Genomic DNA, 15,765 nt, shown 5'->3' with positions numbered 1-15,765 from the left:
TACTATTTGAGGTGAAATGCCATAACCACTGAATCGGCAGAAAAATTCAGTGACTGAAGATAATGGAGAGTTTCCATGAAACATTACCAAAAAATTCTGCACTGAAAAAGTAAATGGCACATTAAAAGCAGCTTTGCCCCAACTGTCTTCAAAGGTGCAAGTCAGGCATTTCACTTACTGTTTTATTTCTATGAATATCTTGCACAAGAGAAAGAACATAACTGAAGTTTCAGGGTTCCACTTATTGAACGTTTTTAGGTTCACGCCAAGCGATATGGCCCGCATATTCAGACAAGCCAAAAGGAGTGCACTATAGTAGAGTCAAGAAGCAGGCAGGGAGCACAATGTAGGATACAGGATGAGGACAATCTCCAGCGATGAGCCCACCACACCCAAGGCTGACAGGGAGCTGATGCCCAAGGAGAATTGCTGCAATGAAATAGAGGGCCACACATTCAGCTTGACTACCACTGCCAACCCGAAAAACTGCCCGACATATCTTCTTTCTTATGACACATATTTAAAATAATCAGAACGGAATAACCCTAACAGAATCTTCTCAGCACAAATGGACAAAATTTCTTTTCTTGTGTGCCCCCTTACAACTTTTTCTGCACTGTAGGTTTTGCTGCAGTGTAACATGCAAAACAGCAACTATTTCACTGAACCCTGGTGGATGGAAGGTGTTTCTACTGCTCCAGCTCATTCACGATGAAGGCACCACACCTGTAGCACCCCCCGTAGAGCCCCTCCCATAGGACATGAGGAGGGCTCTGCCCCCCCCCCCCCCCCCCCCCGCTACATTTTTAATGTTAAATAAAGTTTACACCATCACCACCATTACATGGCCAGTTCCATTATTAAAATTCCCCCTGCTATATTCCATCTAGGAAGTTCCTAGCAATGCTACAAAACCTAGAGACGTCCTCAGCCAATCACGCCTCGTCGTCTACTTGTCGCTTGCGTGTGGCATATGTTGATGTGCTAGGAGGTGCCCGTTTTATACTGGCACCACATTCCACAGTGCCAGGACGTCTTTACACTGATCGCAGCTTTCACAGCACTAGTTATATCAACTAATGATACACAGGATATGTCTATGACTGTTTGAAAAAGCGTAAGGCAACAGCATTGACAGCTCCCGCCTAGAGCTCCTCTTGCAGATCTTCGTTTGCATATATGCACTTTCCTACTCAATTACTCCCTGTTACCTCGAACATGCTCATTAGCATACAGTCCTAAGCCACCACATTTTGTAAATGATCACTTGTCATAAATGTAAAGCCTTGCTTTCACCAAGCCATACAAACATGCCTGCCTGGCCTAGTGGCAGCGTGTCCAACACGGGATCTAAAAGTTCCGGGTTCAACTACTGTCTCACCCTCCCAACTTAAAAGGAAACGGCCTGCCCAAATTGGACATTCCTGCCAGCCCGGCCATGTCGTGTGATCTTGTGACGTCGCACACCTTGTCGACAAATCAGTGCCTGGTCATGTCACATGCTGAATACTACCAACTGCCGGAGGAATGCTCGCAATTTCTCACTCACAACGTTGAATTTTATGGAGAACAGACCTTGCACCAGCACTTGCAGTCTGTGAGAGCAGTCTGTTCACCAGTGCAAAGCACTTCTTTGGCCCTATTTTACTGCACCTTTCTCCAGGTAGTGGTGTGACAAAGATGCTCACCTCAACCTGGGGGGAGACTGGCAGTGCCTTGATGCCAATCAGAAGCTGCAGTGTGTTGTGGATCACCATCAGGAGGGAAATCACCTGCACAAAAGAAGACCAACTGCAGCCCACCTGTGCATGTTGACCAACCGGAGGACACACAACAAACCAGAAGTGTGTCCCTTCCCAAATCACCAAGAAGTGAATGACACGCCACGTGAATGACACGCCACGTGAACGACACGCCACGTGAACGAGACACTTCTGATACTCGTGTCCGACACAGTGGTGCCCAGGCGTTTTTGGCCAGAGAACTTTGGTTCAAACCTCGGCAGTTATGCAGCCATTACAGAACCAGGGTGTTCAGGAGGCATGTAAAAAATATTTAAATATATCCATAGTGGCTGCCTAACCACCACTTTCCTCCATAAAGCAATAATAAAATTTCAAAAAGAAAAGCTGTCAAGTAGGTTGACACATTCTCTCTTGACCATTCACAGTTTGTTTATAGGAGGTACTGTACAAAGACCTGTATTGGCAACAGTTAGGAATAGGGGTTAATGGAGAATACCTCGATAACCTGAGATTCCCTGATGACATAGCTCGCTGAGCAAGTCAAGGGAAGCCTTGCAGAGGATGGTTAATAACCTACACTGGCAAAGCATAACTGTGGATCTAAACATAAATATACAGAAAACTACAGTAACATTCAACGAATTTCAAGCTGTGCTTGTTGCCTTACCGTATTTTCCAAGACCCTTTGCAGAGCAATGAGAAGACACAGAGAGAGAATATGTAGGACAGCGCTACACTTCAACAATGATTTATCACACAGAAACGCACAGAACAGATTAATTCTAGTAACATGTCATTCTGATGCCATGCATTACAATCTTTATATTGTTACGTATATGCCACTGAGGAGGACGACGATAGAAAATAGAGTGAGAGACGACGAAGCTGAAGAAACCGTTGGGGCTAGCCTGAACACCTGCTGTGTTCTGCTCTGCTGTGCTGTGAACACTTGCTCATCACCTGCCGTGGTTTCCTGTGCTAGTCTTCTGCCCCGTATCAATATGTATATAGAAAGGTGCTTTTGTTCTTACGCAGCATCAGTAAAATACAGCTCGTATTTTCACGAATCTAAGTCCCCCTTTTTCCGATTCTAAGCACCTCCTCCCTATGCACCCTTTCTTTTTGAGGCACAGCACATATCCAAGGCTGCCAAGCATGCTTTCTCACTCTGTCGCAGAGCCAGAGCAGTCAGAGCCCTGAGATGGCGCAGCGTCCGTCGCATGAGTACAGTCACTTAAAGCGTGATCTTCGGCTTCATGTGTTGCTCTGCTCAGACACTACATGACAGATGGCGGCACAAGTAAAACCAATTGCTGGGTTAGTTGGTGCATTTCAAAGAAAAGGAAAGATTCCACAGTACTAACAATACAAACTCACAAATAGACACAGACAGGACAGGCGCTGACTCCAACTATTTGTGAGTTCGTATTGTTAGCGCTGTGGAATCGTTCCTTTCCTGTGAAGGTGGCACAGAACGCTGAAAACCAACCAAAAGTGACACTGATAACTCTATGAGTGTGTTGTTACATGGGCCTGGTACCGGTGGTGCTCAGCAGATTTCATGCGCATTCCAGAATCACAGACATACGTTGCTGACATAACAGGGGTCGGAACGAATTTGTAGAGGGCTACGTACAGCTTGAAGTTTAGGCGAACTGTAATTGCATTTGCGGAAGACGTTTGCCAAGTCATTTAACAAACTAAATTATTATTTTGTGCACCTGTCTAGTTGAGATATCTCTATGCAAAGAATGGAAGGAGGGCTAATTAATTTTAGATTTTTCCAAATCTAAGCACCTCCCCCTTACTCCCAACTTTGGTCATCGCGATCATGAAAAAAAGAGGCTGCTTAGAATCGAGTAAATAGAGTAGCTTTTTCAATATGATATGACTCAAAGGGCTGTTGGGCAAACGCATTTCTGCATTTCTTCAAGCAGTCATGCTGAGCAACAGCCTTGACTGCATCTCTTGCAATGCAAAAGAAAGTTAGAATCAGTGGCATATTTTAATTTTTTGCGAAGCCTTTCATTAATACAAAGGCCTGTTTGGCCAATGCATACTTTCTATGTACAGCATGCATTGAATCTTTACGCATAGCCTCCGTGGCTATAGGGACCGGACAGCTGAACGGGTGGCGCCGCCTCTCGGCGCATCGCTCAATCACTGCCGGCGCATTGCCAGCGAATTGGAGCGTGCTGTTAGTCTTTGGTTTGTATGGAAATTGGAAATCCTAAGGTTTAGATGATGTTGTGCGTGAATATATGCTCAAGAGAGGAGAAAGTTGGGCTAGTTGTGTGAATATGTCCAGTGAAACGAAGTCTGGCCAAACAAGGCTGGCGAAACGTGGTGCGTTGTTGGCTGCACTGGCCGCTACGCAACCTCGTCGGACGCTTTTAAGTCGATTTATTTCTAGGGGTTTCCCCACGAGCATGAGTGGCGAGTGACCTAAGCATGGTTCTTTGAAAAGCAGAGGCACGCATCTACGTATTTGGCTACTGTGTGGTCATGGAAAGTGTTAAATTTTTAAAATTCCGGTTGCTACCGTATGCTTTGTGCCTTCTGTTCCCCAGGAGTGACGGCACGAGAGTCCTGGAGTCGAAGCCGCACTCCTTCATCTGTAGTCACTTTATTGACAATTGGAAATCGAAGTAACCCAACAGCGTAAGTTACAACGCTAGCATTTTCCTGCCTGTGTACAAGAAAACCCCAGCACAGAAAAAGAAGAGGCAGCTCCACCATCGTCGTTCGGGCTGCGTTACGATCTTCAGTGATGGGCAGACATTGTTTGTAGCTGACATAGTCATAGATAATTTACTTTTTTTCTCTTAACAGAAAGCGCAGATAGGAGACATGAACAATTCCTATTACCATGATCTTGTCTTTTTTCCTCTCTTCGTTTGTCAACCAATGAAATTGTGCTGAGAGCTCTGCGTTGATACTCTTAGAATTCGTTAACATTTGTTTGTGGCATGTCCACTTCGCCTAATAAAATCATTCATTTCACAACTCAATCAATACTGCATGGTCACAAAATCTGCTATCGGCTTTATATAAAAGTCAAACCATAAAAAAATACAATTGAATTTGTGGAAATGAGCATAAACGTAGCATTATTTTTTTTATTTCGAAGGCCGTGTAGGAAATTTTTTTTTCGCATACACGTTGCACCTGACACGGGTTTACGTATTTTCTCAGCAGCGCCTATTTCCTGGCCCGCCTAAATAAATGTTTCTCATTGGTGTTTTAGTGGACGTGAGATTTCCTGATTGTGGCGTAGTAAGAAAAGACAGTTTTACCTCTCTCAGAAATTGCTTCTATGACCAATGTAAACAGATTTAGCGGCAGTCCGGCAAGCTGCAGTGACAAAGTTGTAAAAGGAATGGCTTTCAGTTATCTGGATTCCTTTACGTGCAAATAGAAAACTAGTACCTACATGGTCATGTCACATCACACTCATCAGGTATCGAGGTCAGGTATCGCCTCGCAAGTTCGTGGTACGCTGAGAAAGTAGAACACCTTAGCGAACGAGCCATCAGATCGGATTCATTTAACAATAGAACGCTCTCTTAGTTATCGGTGGCTTATCTTACAACACATCACATTGTGTGTGGGTTTTTTTTTTTCGATTGTATTTAACAGTTTGACAGTATGTTAAAGGCAACTGCGGTCATTCGCATTGAACTTCCTGTGCTGAGAGAACGCCTAAATAAGCAAAAGCCAAATACTACCAAGATCTCTCTATCATAGCAGGCGCCCGAAAAAATAGGGCCGCTGATAGCAGGAAATTTAATTTTTTTCTTTTCACAACCTCTGCAGCATGTCCAGAGAAAGGTATTTATATTATAATATTTTCCAAGTCAATTATATGTAGCAGCTTCGACGTGTTCAACAAGAGCATTGTTGTATATGTAAAAATGATGCTGAGGTGGTATTACTCATTTGGCTTATATTATGATTACGTTTGATAGTCTCAAGGCTGGGTTCAGCGAGCTATTGTAGTGTAATTGTGCAGGAAGTCCTGTAAGTATATGTGTGTTAGCTTTTCAGACCACAAATAGGATCCTACTTTTGCCTTGCTTGTTTATTTTTCTCTTTTTCCAGCTCTCGTTGCAAGGTTGAAACTGGAATGTCATTTGCTATTATTCTACTTTGAATCGTTTGAGCCTAGCTATTACCAAAAAAGACAGGTGCAGCATCTTTTTCATTTTACATGAACGCTGACCATTACAGCTACCACTACTATGGCGCCATGACTACCCGGCTCGGCGGTATTTGGTCTTCAGGCGGGTTTCGACTAGACCTAATATAAGATGAACGCGCAGTGCAGGCGCAATTCCCGTCTTCAAAGTCATCTTACAAGTGCCTAACGAAGGTGTTCCTAAGCTCATGGTGAAATCACGTGCGCGGCATTTTCGAGTATAAAACAGAAATACCATGCACCGAGCGGTATCAAAAAAAAAAAAAAGAAACGCATGCCCTGTCGAGGACGGTCGTTTTCTTTTTCAATATTTCCCGGTCGAAAAATACTCTTTGCGATTACTCAAAGCAGCTCAAAGCTCTCAAAGCCACACCACAAAACGACGGGTAGGGACATGCTCAAAAATGCCTAGTAGAATGGAAACGACTGCGCCGCTCAGCTACCTCGGCACTTCGCTGCTTCGGCACTGTGCCGAGGGCGACGGTGGCGCCATACAACAGGCGCCCGGTCTCTATACTCTATCCTTCGCAGTTTTCGAGTTGTTTACTGTAGTTTCCGAGAGCTGAATTTGCATTTGCACATTGCTAATGCCGCTCACAACATGGTCTTTCAACATGCACTCTAGAAATGTCACAAACTTGCAGCCTTTGGCCATTTTCTTTGGTGAAACAATGTGGTAGTCGCTTATTGCCATTCCACCCTTCCAGTGCCTCAAAAAAAACATGAAACTTGATACCATTTCATTACTGTTCGGGCAGGCCTTCCTGGTGCTAGGAGGCTTCGACTCTAGACCACAACACGCCAAAAACACAGCTGTTTGCTTGTCACTTGAAATTTTGTTTGAGATGAAGTATGGCTCAACAGGCCCACGGTATTCCATTTGCTCTGACCAAGTTGGGCGGAATACGGAGAGCTTGCTGACAACAGGCATGCTGATGTTCAATGTACTCTGCCAGTCCGGTTCCTCAGTCAAACTTGTCGCCACACCTGGTAACTGCATAGTCACAGGCCATGCCGGCCATCAGGCTGGAAAGAAACACACACAGTTTGGTGGATTCCGCACTGACCAAGCTGGGTCATGGGTGCAGTATTTATTTCCACAAACCTGTGCGTTTCAGCAGCAATCAATCTTAACACAGCGGTGCTCAAGGTTTGCACAAAATATTGAGCCAGAAATTCAAAAATAATTTTGTGATTTCAAGGGTAAAAAGGGGCAGTAACCAAGGACAGCAAGAAGCTCTTTTTATCATCACAAGTTCTCAAGCTCCAGGGCCAGTCCACTAAGTGTTGCCACATCAATCACCTTCTGGCATGGCATGGACTTTCTGTTGTGCAGGTCACTCAAGTCCACTCTCACTCGTCCACCTTATCCACATGTTTGAGGCAGGCAGGCTGAAATTTGCATTTTCCACCTGACATGGCAACCTACTGCCCATTCCATAGCTCCTTGTGTTGTTCTCAACTTAAGTAACACCCTTTTCGTTAGCCTACATGTTCCAGCCCCATAGATGAGTACCAGTAAGCTGCTAGTCATAATGTGTGAGTACTTGCCAAATGTGCTCCATCTCATCTTATTCTCCTAGTTATTTCCCTTTTCATGGTCCGAATCTGCGGTTGCTACCTGACCTAATTATACGTACGGCAGAACTTGATAGATATGATTGCGACATCCCTACGCTCATAATCGCAGGCAGTAAAAATGTCCCATGAGTAACCCTTTTCTCATCTGGCTAATATGTTTCCTGATCAAACACAGGTTCCCAGCTACTAGCCTCAAAATTTCAACGAATTGTGATCGTATAATATGTTTAGTGACCAACTGTGCACACGCTAGGATATGACTAGGCCGAACCTTGCGGCGCACAACATGAGTTGACAAGCAACGACACAGAGTTGCTGAGGAGGCTTCTCTGCAGTGCCTAGGTGCACTGGTGCAAAGCATCAAAGACAACATGCTAACATACAAGACAGCTATTCAAGTGGAATCACAACCTGACTATGAGAAAAGCAGTTGTGGCTTCTCTGTTCCTAGAGGCATAAAGGTGAAGCATCTGAGAACTATTTGATAAGCATCTGAGAATGTATTTACATGCATAATGGATGCACTTGCGTAGTGAACCCAGCCCCTGCCCATGTCGTTGAGAATTTATTTTTTTAATTAAAGTACTAGCTCTTCTTAGTGTGTCCATCAGTTTCGCACCATCACTGTCGCAGTCTGCAAGGTGAACCATGAAAATGCTATGCACCAATAACATCCCTGTGTGGCGAACTTGGCAGATCGCCAAAATGCTGTGTTCTAACCCGCCCATGACAGGAGTGCCGGCAGTGGCTTTTTGCTCAATGTGCTGGAATTGCATGTTTTCTTTATCTCATTGTCCACAATCACAAAACCATCGGATTACACTGCGATAACAGCAAATTCGTTTTGAAGCGAACATTGTTTGACCAGCGACATCATCGCAGCTGATCGTGTGATGGACGAATGCACGGATGTAATTGGAAAGAAACTCGTTTCTGGCGTCATGAGCCTTCTCAAACTACTGTCAGCTTCATTGAAAAAAAAAGTGGGCTCATTAAACGAACAATAACAGGATGCAGTAATATACGAGCTGGCTTAGTCTGGGGAATGTAGCATGAAAAGCAAACGGCTCGTCACTGCTGTCAACGGACTGAATGCGCTTCGAAAATCTTCTGTACTAAATACAATGCAACTGTGAACTAAATTCAGTTACACTCTTACTTAAAGGAATATTAAAAAAATTATGCATTTCAGGGATAACTAGGCTTGTGTGAATATTTGAAATTTCGAATCTGAATAGAATATATTTGTCATGTGATTCGTATTTGATTTGAAAATTAATGCTCAAAGTTTTCGTAAATATTCAAAAATTACCTAACACAGTCAGAATATTCAAACACTGCTAAAATATTCTTATGCCGCCAGATACAGCAAACTCATTACATTTACATGTCTTCAAGGGGCAAGAGAAAATATGCGAGTTATTGAATGGGCGTGAAAAAACCGCTGAAAACCAATAGTTTATCAAATGAACTGTATGATGGTAGTCAGCATTGAAGATGAAACTCAAGTGAGAACAACGGTTCTTGACACCTTTGTGCAGCGCTTACCTTTGTGCACTCCAAAGTCGTAAATCCTCCGCTACCCTTTTTACAGTGAATGCAGTAGCAGTGGTGCCTCATTACAAAAGGGCCTTGTCGCATTCTGGGGATGCTTCACCACAATGTCGACACACTAAAGTTATGCGGTGAAGCATAGTAAGCACGTCACCATTCTAGGAACGCTAGGGCATGACTAGCGCGCGGTTTCAGCATAGTGGAACCAGCATGTGGATGCATATGAGGGATATATGCGTAGACGTTAAAACAGCATGACGCAATCCCCCATCCCAAAATTACATGAACAGTGATGTGCCAAGCAGCATTCGAAATGGTACGACTGGCCAATGCGCACGCACCATATCGCAGCTGCAGAGTGACACGAAGGAAAGTGAAGCCGAAACTATTTGACTAAGCTATATTTTGGAAATCGGGAACTTTGATCACCGTCGCACCCGCCACAGAGTGACCAAAGTGCATAGACATCACTGTTGCATGCAGATGAAGTTTGGGGAAGTTTAGTTTGTACATCGCTGGCTGTGCTGGTTGTACCTCAGCGCGATCCACAGCCTGAATTAACTGCAGCGAACCATCTCCAAATTAATGAGCGCTCGACGTCATAGACTTACCCGGGCGTCAGCAGAGGCCGCGCTCCTATAGTTTGAATTATCCAAATTAAAGGAGATTGAATTAATGAGATTTCTGAAATAAATAAGATGAACAATGAATGGTATTTTTGTTTTTCAGTTTTTTTTTTTCACTTATCCAATAATAAATATTTGAAGCCATCTTTTTCTCAATATTCATATTTAATTTATATTCACAAAATTTCAATATTCGCACATCCCTAGTGGTAATCCCTATGTTTGGTTGCCGCACTATTTGCACCCTTGAAATTACGGGCTGTTCCAGCCATTTCGGACATAACTGCAGCCCGTGTCCTAATCAGGAAGTTATTGCATGCAGACAGATGCCGTACTCATGATTAATTTATTTTAAAGAGCATACTGATTAAAAGATTCATTTTTTGCCTGCACGGACAGACTAAGTAAAAACAAATGCAGACGGGCATGTACCAAAGGCAATAACAGGCTCCATAAACGATGCAAATTGTCTTGTAACCGAAAACCTGCCCGGAGTATCAAACAAATTCTGCCAAAAGTGTGTTTATATCATAATTTCATATTTAGGTGACCTAAGAATAGACAGAACAACTACTTATAAATGTTAATTTAAGCACGCTCGATACCATTATTGCACTTTCCAAACCTACCCGATTCCACGTAAAAGCATGCCACGTGCGGCGCTGACAGTCTGTGCACAAGGAGGATTGAAGAGGAAAGTCAGGGTGTCTAGCAAATCCCTATTTTCAAAATCCCTGACTTTTCCAGGTTTTCCCCGATTATTTCACTTCAAATTCCTTGATGAGTGAAGAGGCTCAAAAATGTAGCTGTGGATGATAATGAGCATGGACGAATAATTCACGATAAAAAGCTATTTTTAAATAATATTCTGTGATTTACAACAGTGAAAAGGCTGTCATTAGTGTTAGTGGGTGTTAAGGATGACAAAAGTTTAATGAAAATTTAAAATGCACTAATGCCAGCCTCAGAGGACGGGACCACACAACACACACCGCAAATAGCCGAACCAATCCAATCCAACCCAATCCACTCCAATATGGCTGCACGTGCATTTGGCAGCACAGCTATGGGCCTGGTGCACTGCAGCTTCGGCCATACATGTGACGCAGTCTGGGAGGACCAATAAAAAAATGCGGCTGTCTGGATCCGCAGCGTAGGTAGCGCCAACACTGTGTTCCGATTTGTTCCTGGTTCCCCGTAAGAATGAAAAAATAAATGCCAACTAAAACAAGAGACTCTGCTTACTGTTGTCTTTATGCTCATTTTCAACCTCATATCGCACCCATTGCGTTTCGTTTCGGTTGCGCATTTCCCATGTTTTGTTTTGTCTTTTTTTTTTTCCAGGACCGCATGCTAGGTTTCTTTCAAGCATACACGACCAATTGCTTGTCTGTATCTGTAGCGAGCGCGTGGCACGCAAAAAAAAAAGAAAACTAACAAAAAAAAAAGTTTTTTTTTTTTTTTAACTTCTGGACCTAGCTGAAGCTTTAAGAGTTGTACAGTTCATGCATGCTTGGAACCAGTGCTCGGCAGGTCTTCGGACGCGGCCTGTGTGTGTTGTAGAGAACGCGGAGCCTTCCTGCCCAGCGGGATTTTTGTTTTAATGACTTCCTAATGATAGTTTCTAGCTATTCTCTGTGCTCGCTTATGGGAAGACTGGCCAGACGTGGAAGCACGACATTGAGAGCGAAGCACATTGCAAGAGTGCGCGTTTTCTGACTTGCCACACGTTCATGCATGGCTCCCCGCAAAGAGAAAACGTCCTTTAAAACTAAAAGCTCAATTTACTGCCGTGTTTATGGGTGCCATAATAGTTAAGAAATACTGCTGGGAAGCAACCGAAAATCAAGTTTTTTCGGTTTCCTTGTAAATCATACGAGCGACGCGACTCATCGTGGACAGTGGCACCCGGCCTTGCAGATGCAACTGGCATACGTAATATTGCGTATAATGCGTGTGTGATATTGCCAACAACCACATAGGACAAAACCGAATTATATATGTGGCGACGAGGTGGTGAAGAGATGCTGAAAGGGCCGCATAAAACTCATCTCCAAGCTACATCGTAGCAGGCGCTTTTCATTTGGGCAGCGCATTTTCCGAAGATATCCCATGGCACCTCTGCACTGTGAAGTGCCTCACGCACTCCATACATGCGCTTGGCTTCGTAGTTTCTGACCGCGCACCAAGCAGTTATTCTTAAAATAAGTCTCAACATTCTCAATTGCCCAAAATCCACAAAATAGCATGCGCTGCGGAGCTTGCTCAGCCATGCCTGTTTTTCCGCGCACTGCATTGTCACAAGTCACCACTCGTTTCGACACACCGAGTAGAAAATAAAAACTACAGCACATCTGCCGAGCGCCGAAGAAGCATACATGGCCCGACGCCTTAGGGCACATCTTCAGATACAACCTGCGCTTTTAAGAGCCTTTCCATTGACCAACGATACCCAGCTGTACTCTCACTTCTGGTGGGTCTAGCATATGCCGTCTACACATGCACTGCCACCGAGGGGAAAAGCCAGTAATGCACATTGCACACTGGCTTAGTTTTTGTTTTATTTACCTCCTTACTTTCTAAGTGCCAAATTCCGAATTCCTACTTCAAAAAAAAAAAAAAAAGAAAACGAAGAGCCGCCAGCAGAAGCGCCCGTATGCCGACGATGTGCTGCGCCCAAAGTGCCAGCGGCCTTGTATCTGACGGCATGAACGGGTAGTGGCTTTCTTCGCTTTGCTTTTGGTTTATTTTTCAACACACGCACATGGTACATGTGTCTCTATGTGTGCGTGTGGCACGAGGCAGGAAATGACCGAAAAAAGTCTCATTCTAACACGTTTGCTGTCGAGAAGCGTAGAATTCTTTGCCGCCTCTCTCCGACGAGCAGACATACCAGTTATAAGCGTGCCGGCGGGAGGTGGCGTCTCTTATTCTGGAGCAGTGGCGCCTCCATACCAGCGCACTAGGCACATAGCATAGCTCACAGATTGCTTTCGCGCTGGCTGCTGCTGGCGCAGTTACCCTGCTTTTTGTTGCGTACTACTCTCACGCTGCGCTTCAGCGTAGTTTATCAAGTATCCACTTTACGTGTGTATTGGTTCTTCTATTGTGGTAGCTCAGCGATGCGCTGGCGTCAAAGATATATACCGCTTCTTGAAAACATAGCACAAAAAAGACGGGGACAACACAGATGTAGACAGGACAGGCGCTAGCTGACAACTTTATAAAGTTGTCAGCTAGTGCCTGTCCTGTCTACATCTGTGTTGTCCCCGTCTTTTTTGCACTATGTCTTCAAGAAACTGCTACCAACTAGCCCAAACCAAACATCTGTTGCATCATATATATCGCGCCCTGCCTTGCGGCATAGCCGCGCGCTGGAGACCCCCCCCCCCCAAGCACAAAAAACAAAAAAAGCTTAATGAATAACATATTTGCTGTGCACCAGCTTGAAATGAAAATGCACTGCACAATATATCGTCCCATTTTCCCTGACTTGGCAAAATATTTTATGGTTTCCCCAACACTTCACTGATTTTTCCCAGTGCATAAAATTTCCCTGACAATTCCTGGTTTTCCCAGTTGCTAGACACCCTGAAAGTCAATGTGGAGGAGAGCACTGCCACTTTAAGATTATCAAAAGCACGTGCTCTTCATGACTTGCTTGCTATTTGTGCAGTGAAGCCATCTTTATGTGCGTGTGACTACCTGTAAGGAGGCTCCAATTGGCACCACCGCATCGCATTTGTAAATAAGCCATTGGAAGCTTCGCTACTTTGCAGTTCTGCTTAGATATTACCGACAGGTAATATAAGCATTACAGAGTGTCAAAATTGCAAGACATTGTCATTTTTGTGCGGTTTTTGCTCGAAAGTAGACGCTTTTTTTTTTTCGAGAATTCGAGACAATGCAAAAATTTTTTTTTCTAATAACGAAGTTAGTGATTAAGTAGCAAAGTGCACTGTGAGCCAGAGACAGCAGCCATTAATATTTTTATGTCAAATCCTTAACAAAATGCAGAGCCTAAAAGTCCCCTCCATTTTTGTTGTAGTCATTCAATGATTCAGTCATCAGATAATTTGCTCTTTTTCTGTGTGGTTTCTTAATGTACCAATGATTGTGACTGCTATGCGTGTTTGTAGCATGTGCACAGAAAAATGGTTCCAAAATATCATTTGTATGCCCTGACATGCGATAAAGCAAACAATATTTTAGTCCTCGATCGTATTAAGGTGCACTTCTGACAATTTGAAAAAAAAAAAAAAAGTCTCCGGTCCCTTGAAGTCTGAATTCATTTGAGTCTACAGCACATTAAGAATTTCAACACCTCATTCATCGTAGAGCTCACCAGCTAAACTTAACAAAATTCATGAATAGGTTTGGTTTGGTTTGTGGGGTTTAATGTCCCAAAGCGACTGAGGCTATGAGAGACACCGTAGTGGAGGACTCCGAAAATTTCGACCACCTGGGCTTCTTTAACGTGCACTGAACTCGCACAGCATACGGATGCCTTGCTTTTTACCTCCAGCAAAAAGCGGCCACTGAGGCCGGGACTGGTCGAGCACCGTAACTACTGTGCCACCCCGGCAGGGTGGTACATGAATAGGTAACTAACTGTTGTGCCTCTCTTTCCAATCTGCCGTCTCCCTGCATGTTTATTTCCATAGTGGAACACAGCAGCTTTAAATGAAACAGAGCAGTCCTTTGTGCAGCCAACCGTCATGTGATAGTAGGCCAGCCCGCCCACAACAGAAGGAGCCCTACCGTGAGGCTGAGCAGCGCCAACATGGCCACGGGGTAGCCCAGGTTTCTCCTCCACGGTGATGCTAGCTGCTGAAGGGCTGAAACACGCATACGCACACCACCTTCAGTGAACCTTACCAAAACAGCCGAAAAAAAAAATCTTCCACCTCCAAAAATCGTGCAAGCAGAGGGCACTACTAGCTGCATGCATTCCAGCAGAGTTAACGGGAGAGGGCAATATTCCAGGGAGGGTTCGAGCACACTATGAAACTACACCACGCAAGAAGAAAGATGCCCACCCAGTTCTTTGCGACGTCTCTCAAGCTGAGCCAATCGCCGCTGCACTGCAGAATCCACACAGCCGTTTGTGCCATTGCTGTACCCAGCCTCGTGGATCTGGAACTCTGCACAGAGGGCCAAGCATCCATTGAGTGCGGTTGTAACTTCCAAAGTAATGAGGAGGAAACTGACCTTGCACCAATACATGGACTTTAGTGGAGCATCAAAACAATTCCTGTGTGCGTGCTCAATGGCTAAACTGGCAGCTGCAAGCAAAAACTACCTTATTTCTTTAAGATGACCCAAAACGACCATTAAGCTTTTTCATTCAAGATTTTTTTCAGTGAGCACTTCATCTCCCAGTATACAAACAGCACAATTTTTTATAATTTTTCTATGGGTGTGACATGCAATGCTGTGAGCCAACAGCAACATGTAACATTCCACTAGGCATCATCTTTTGCCAGGACCAGTGGCTACATCTGAAAATAAAATGTATGAAAGAGGGAAAAGCAGTCAATATTAAAATGCTCCAGCTCATCTTATGAATCGAGCCACAAAATCTTGCCTTGGCTGGACCACCATGTTCTCAAAAGTCACTTTTGGTATCACTGCTTTCCCATACGGAAACTGCGGATGCAAGATTCATGTCATGCGCCATTGAATATGCGCCCAAGATGGGGAAGAGTTAGAGGACTAACGCAAGGCTGAAACAGCTCCCCGACAATTAAGACAACAAAAGAAGCCAGACCGTGAGAAGAAGCCATGCTGGCCGAAACTCAAAAAGAGTCTGCACATGGCAGCTGCCCCATCTTTCCCACATTAATCAAGATATCCCTGGCACATTTTTATGGTGCTTAGTACCTAACTGGCATCATGTCAAGCAACATGAAATTCTTTCTCACAGCACAGGTTACTTGTACCACTTCAAAAGCTTTATCTGGCAATTAAGTTTTTCTTGTTGTACTGTGCACCTGTCCCGAACCTTTAATGAACTTTAATGCCATAAATTTTACTTTAGAAAATGAGAAAAACGTTGCGT

The 15,765-nt window shown here is 44.1% G+C and overlaps 1 protein-coding gene across 1 annotated transcript in view; it reads right to left on the bottom strand.

The window, feature by feature from the left end:
* lili (LMBR1-like protein lilipod) overlaps window positions 1–15,765 on the bottom strand; it is a 79,597-nt gene that overhangs the window by 18,771 nt on the left and 45,061 nt on the right. Inside the window, exons 10-13 of the mRNA XM_084607565.1 lie at window positions 14,744–14,848; window positions 14,466–14,542; window positions 1,689–1,772; window positions 356–429 (exon numbers count right to left, since the gene is read on the bottom strand). Coding sequence (XP_084463691.1) covers window positions 356–429; window positions 1,689–1,772; window positions 14,466–14,542; window positions 14,744–14,848 — 340 coding nt within the window. The remainder of the gene's footprint in view (window positions 1–355; window positions 430–1,688; window positions 1,773–14,465; window positions 14,543–14,743; window positions 14,849–15,765) is intronic.

The sequence above is a fragment of the Amblyomma maculatum genome, chromosome 6, assembly GCF_055883805.1.
Source record: "Amblyomma maculatum isolate TAMU_Amacu chromosome 6, ASM5588380v1, whole genome shotgun sequence".
Classification (NCBI taxonomy): domain Eukaryota; kingdom Metazoa; phylum Arthropoda; class Arachnida; order Ixodida; family Ixodidae; genus Amblyomma; species Amblyomma maculatum.
The sequence above is the reverse complement of the archived record's forward strand: the minus strand, read 5'-3'. Positions and strand labels throughout refer to the sequence as shown.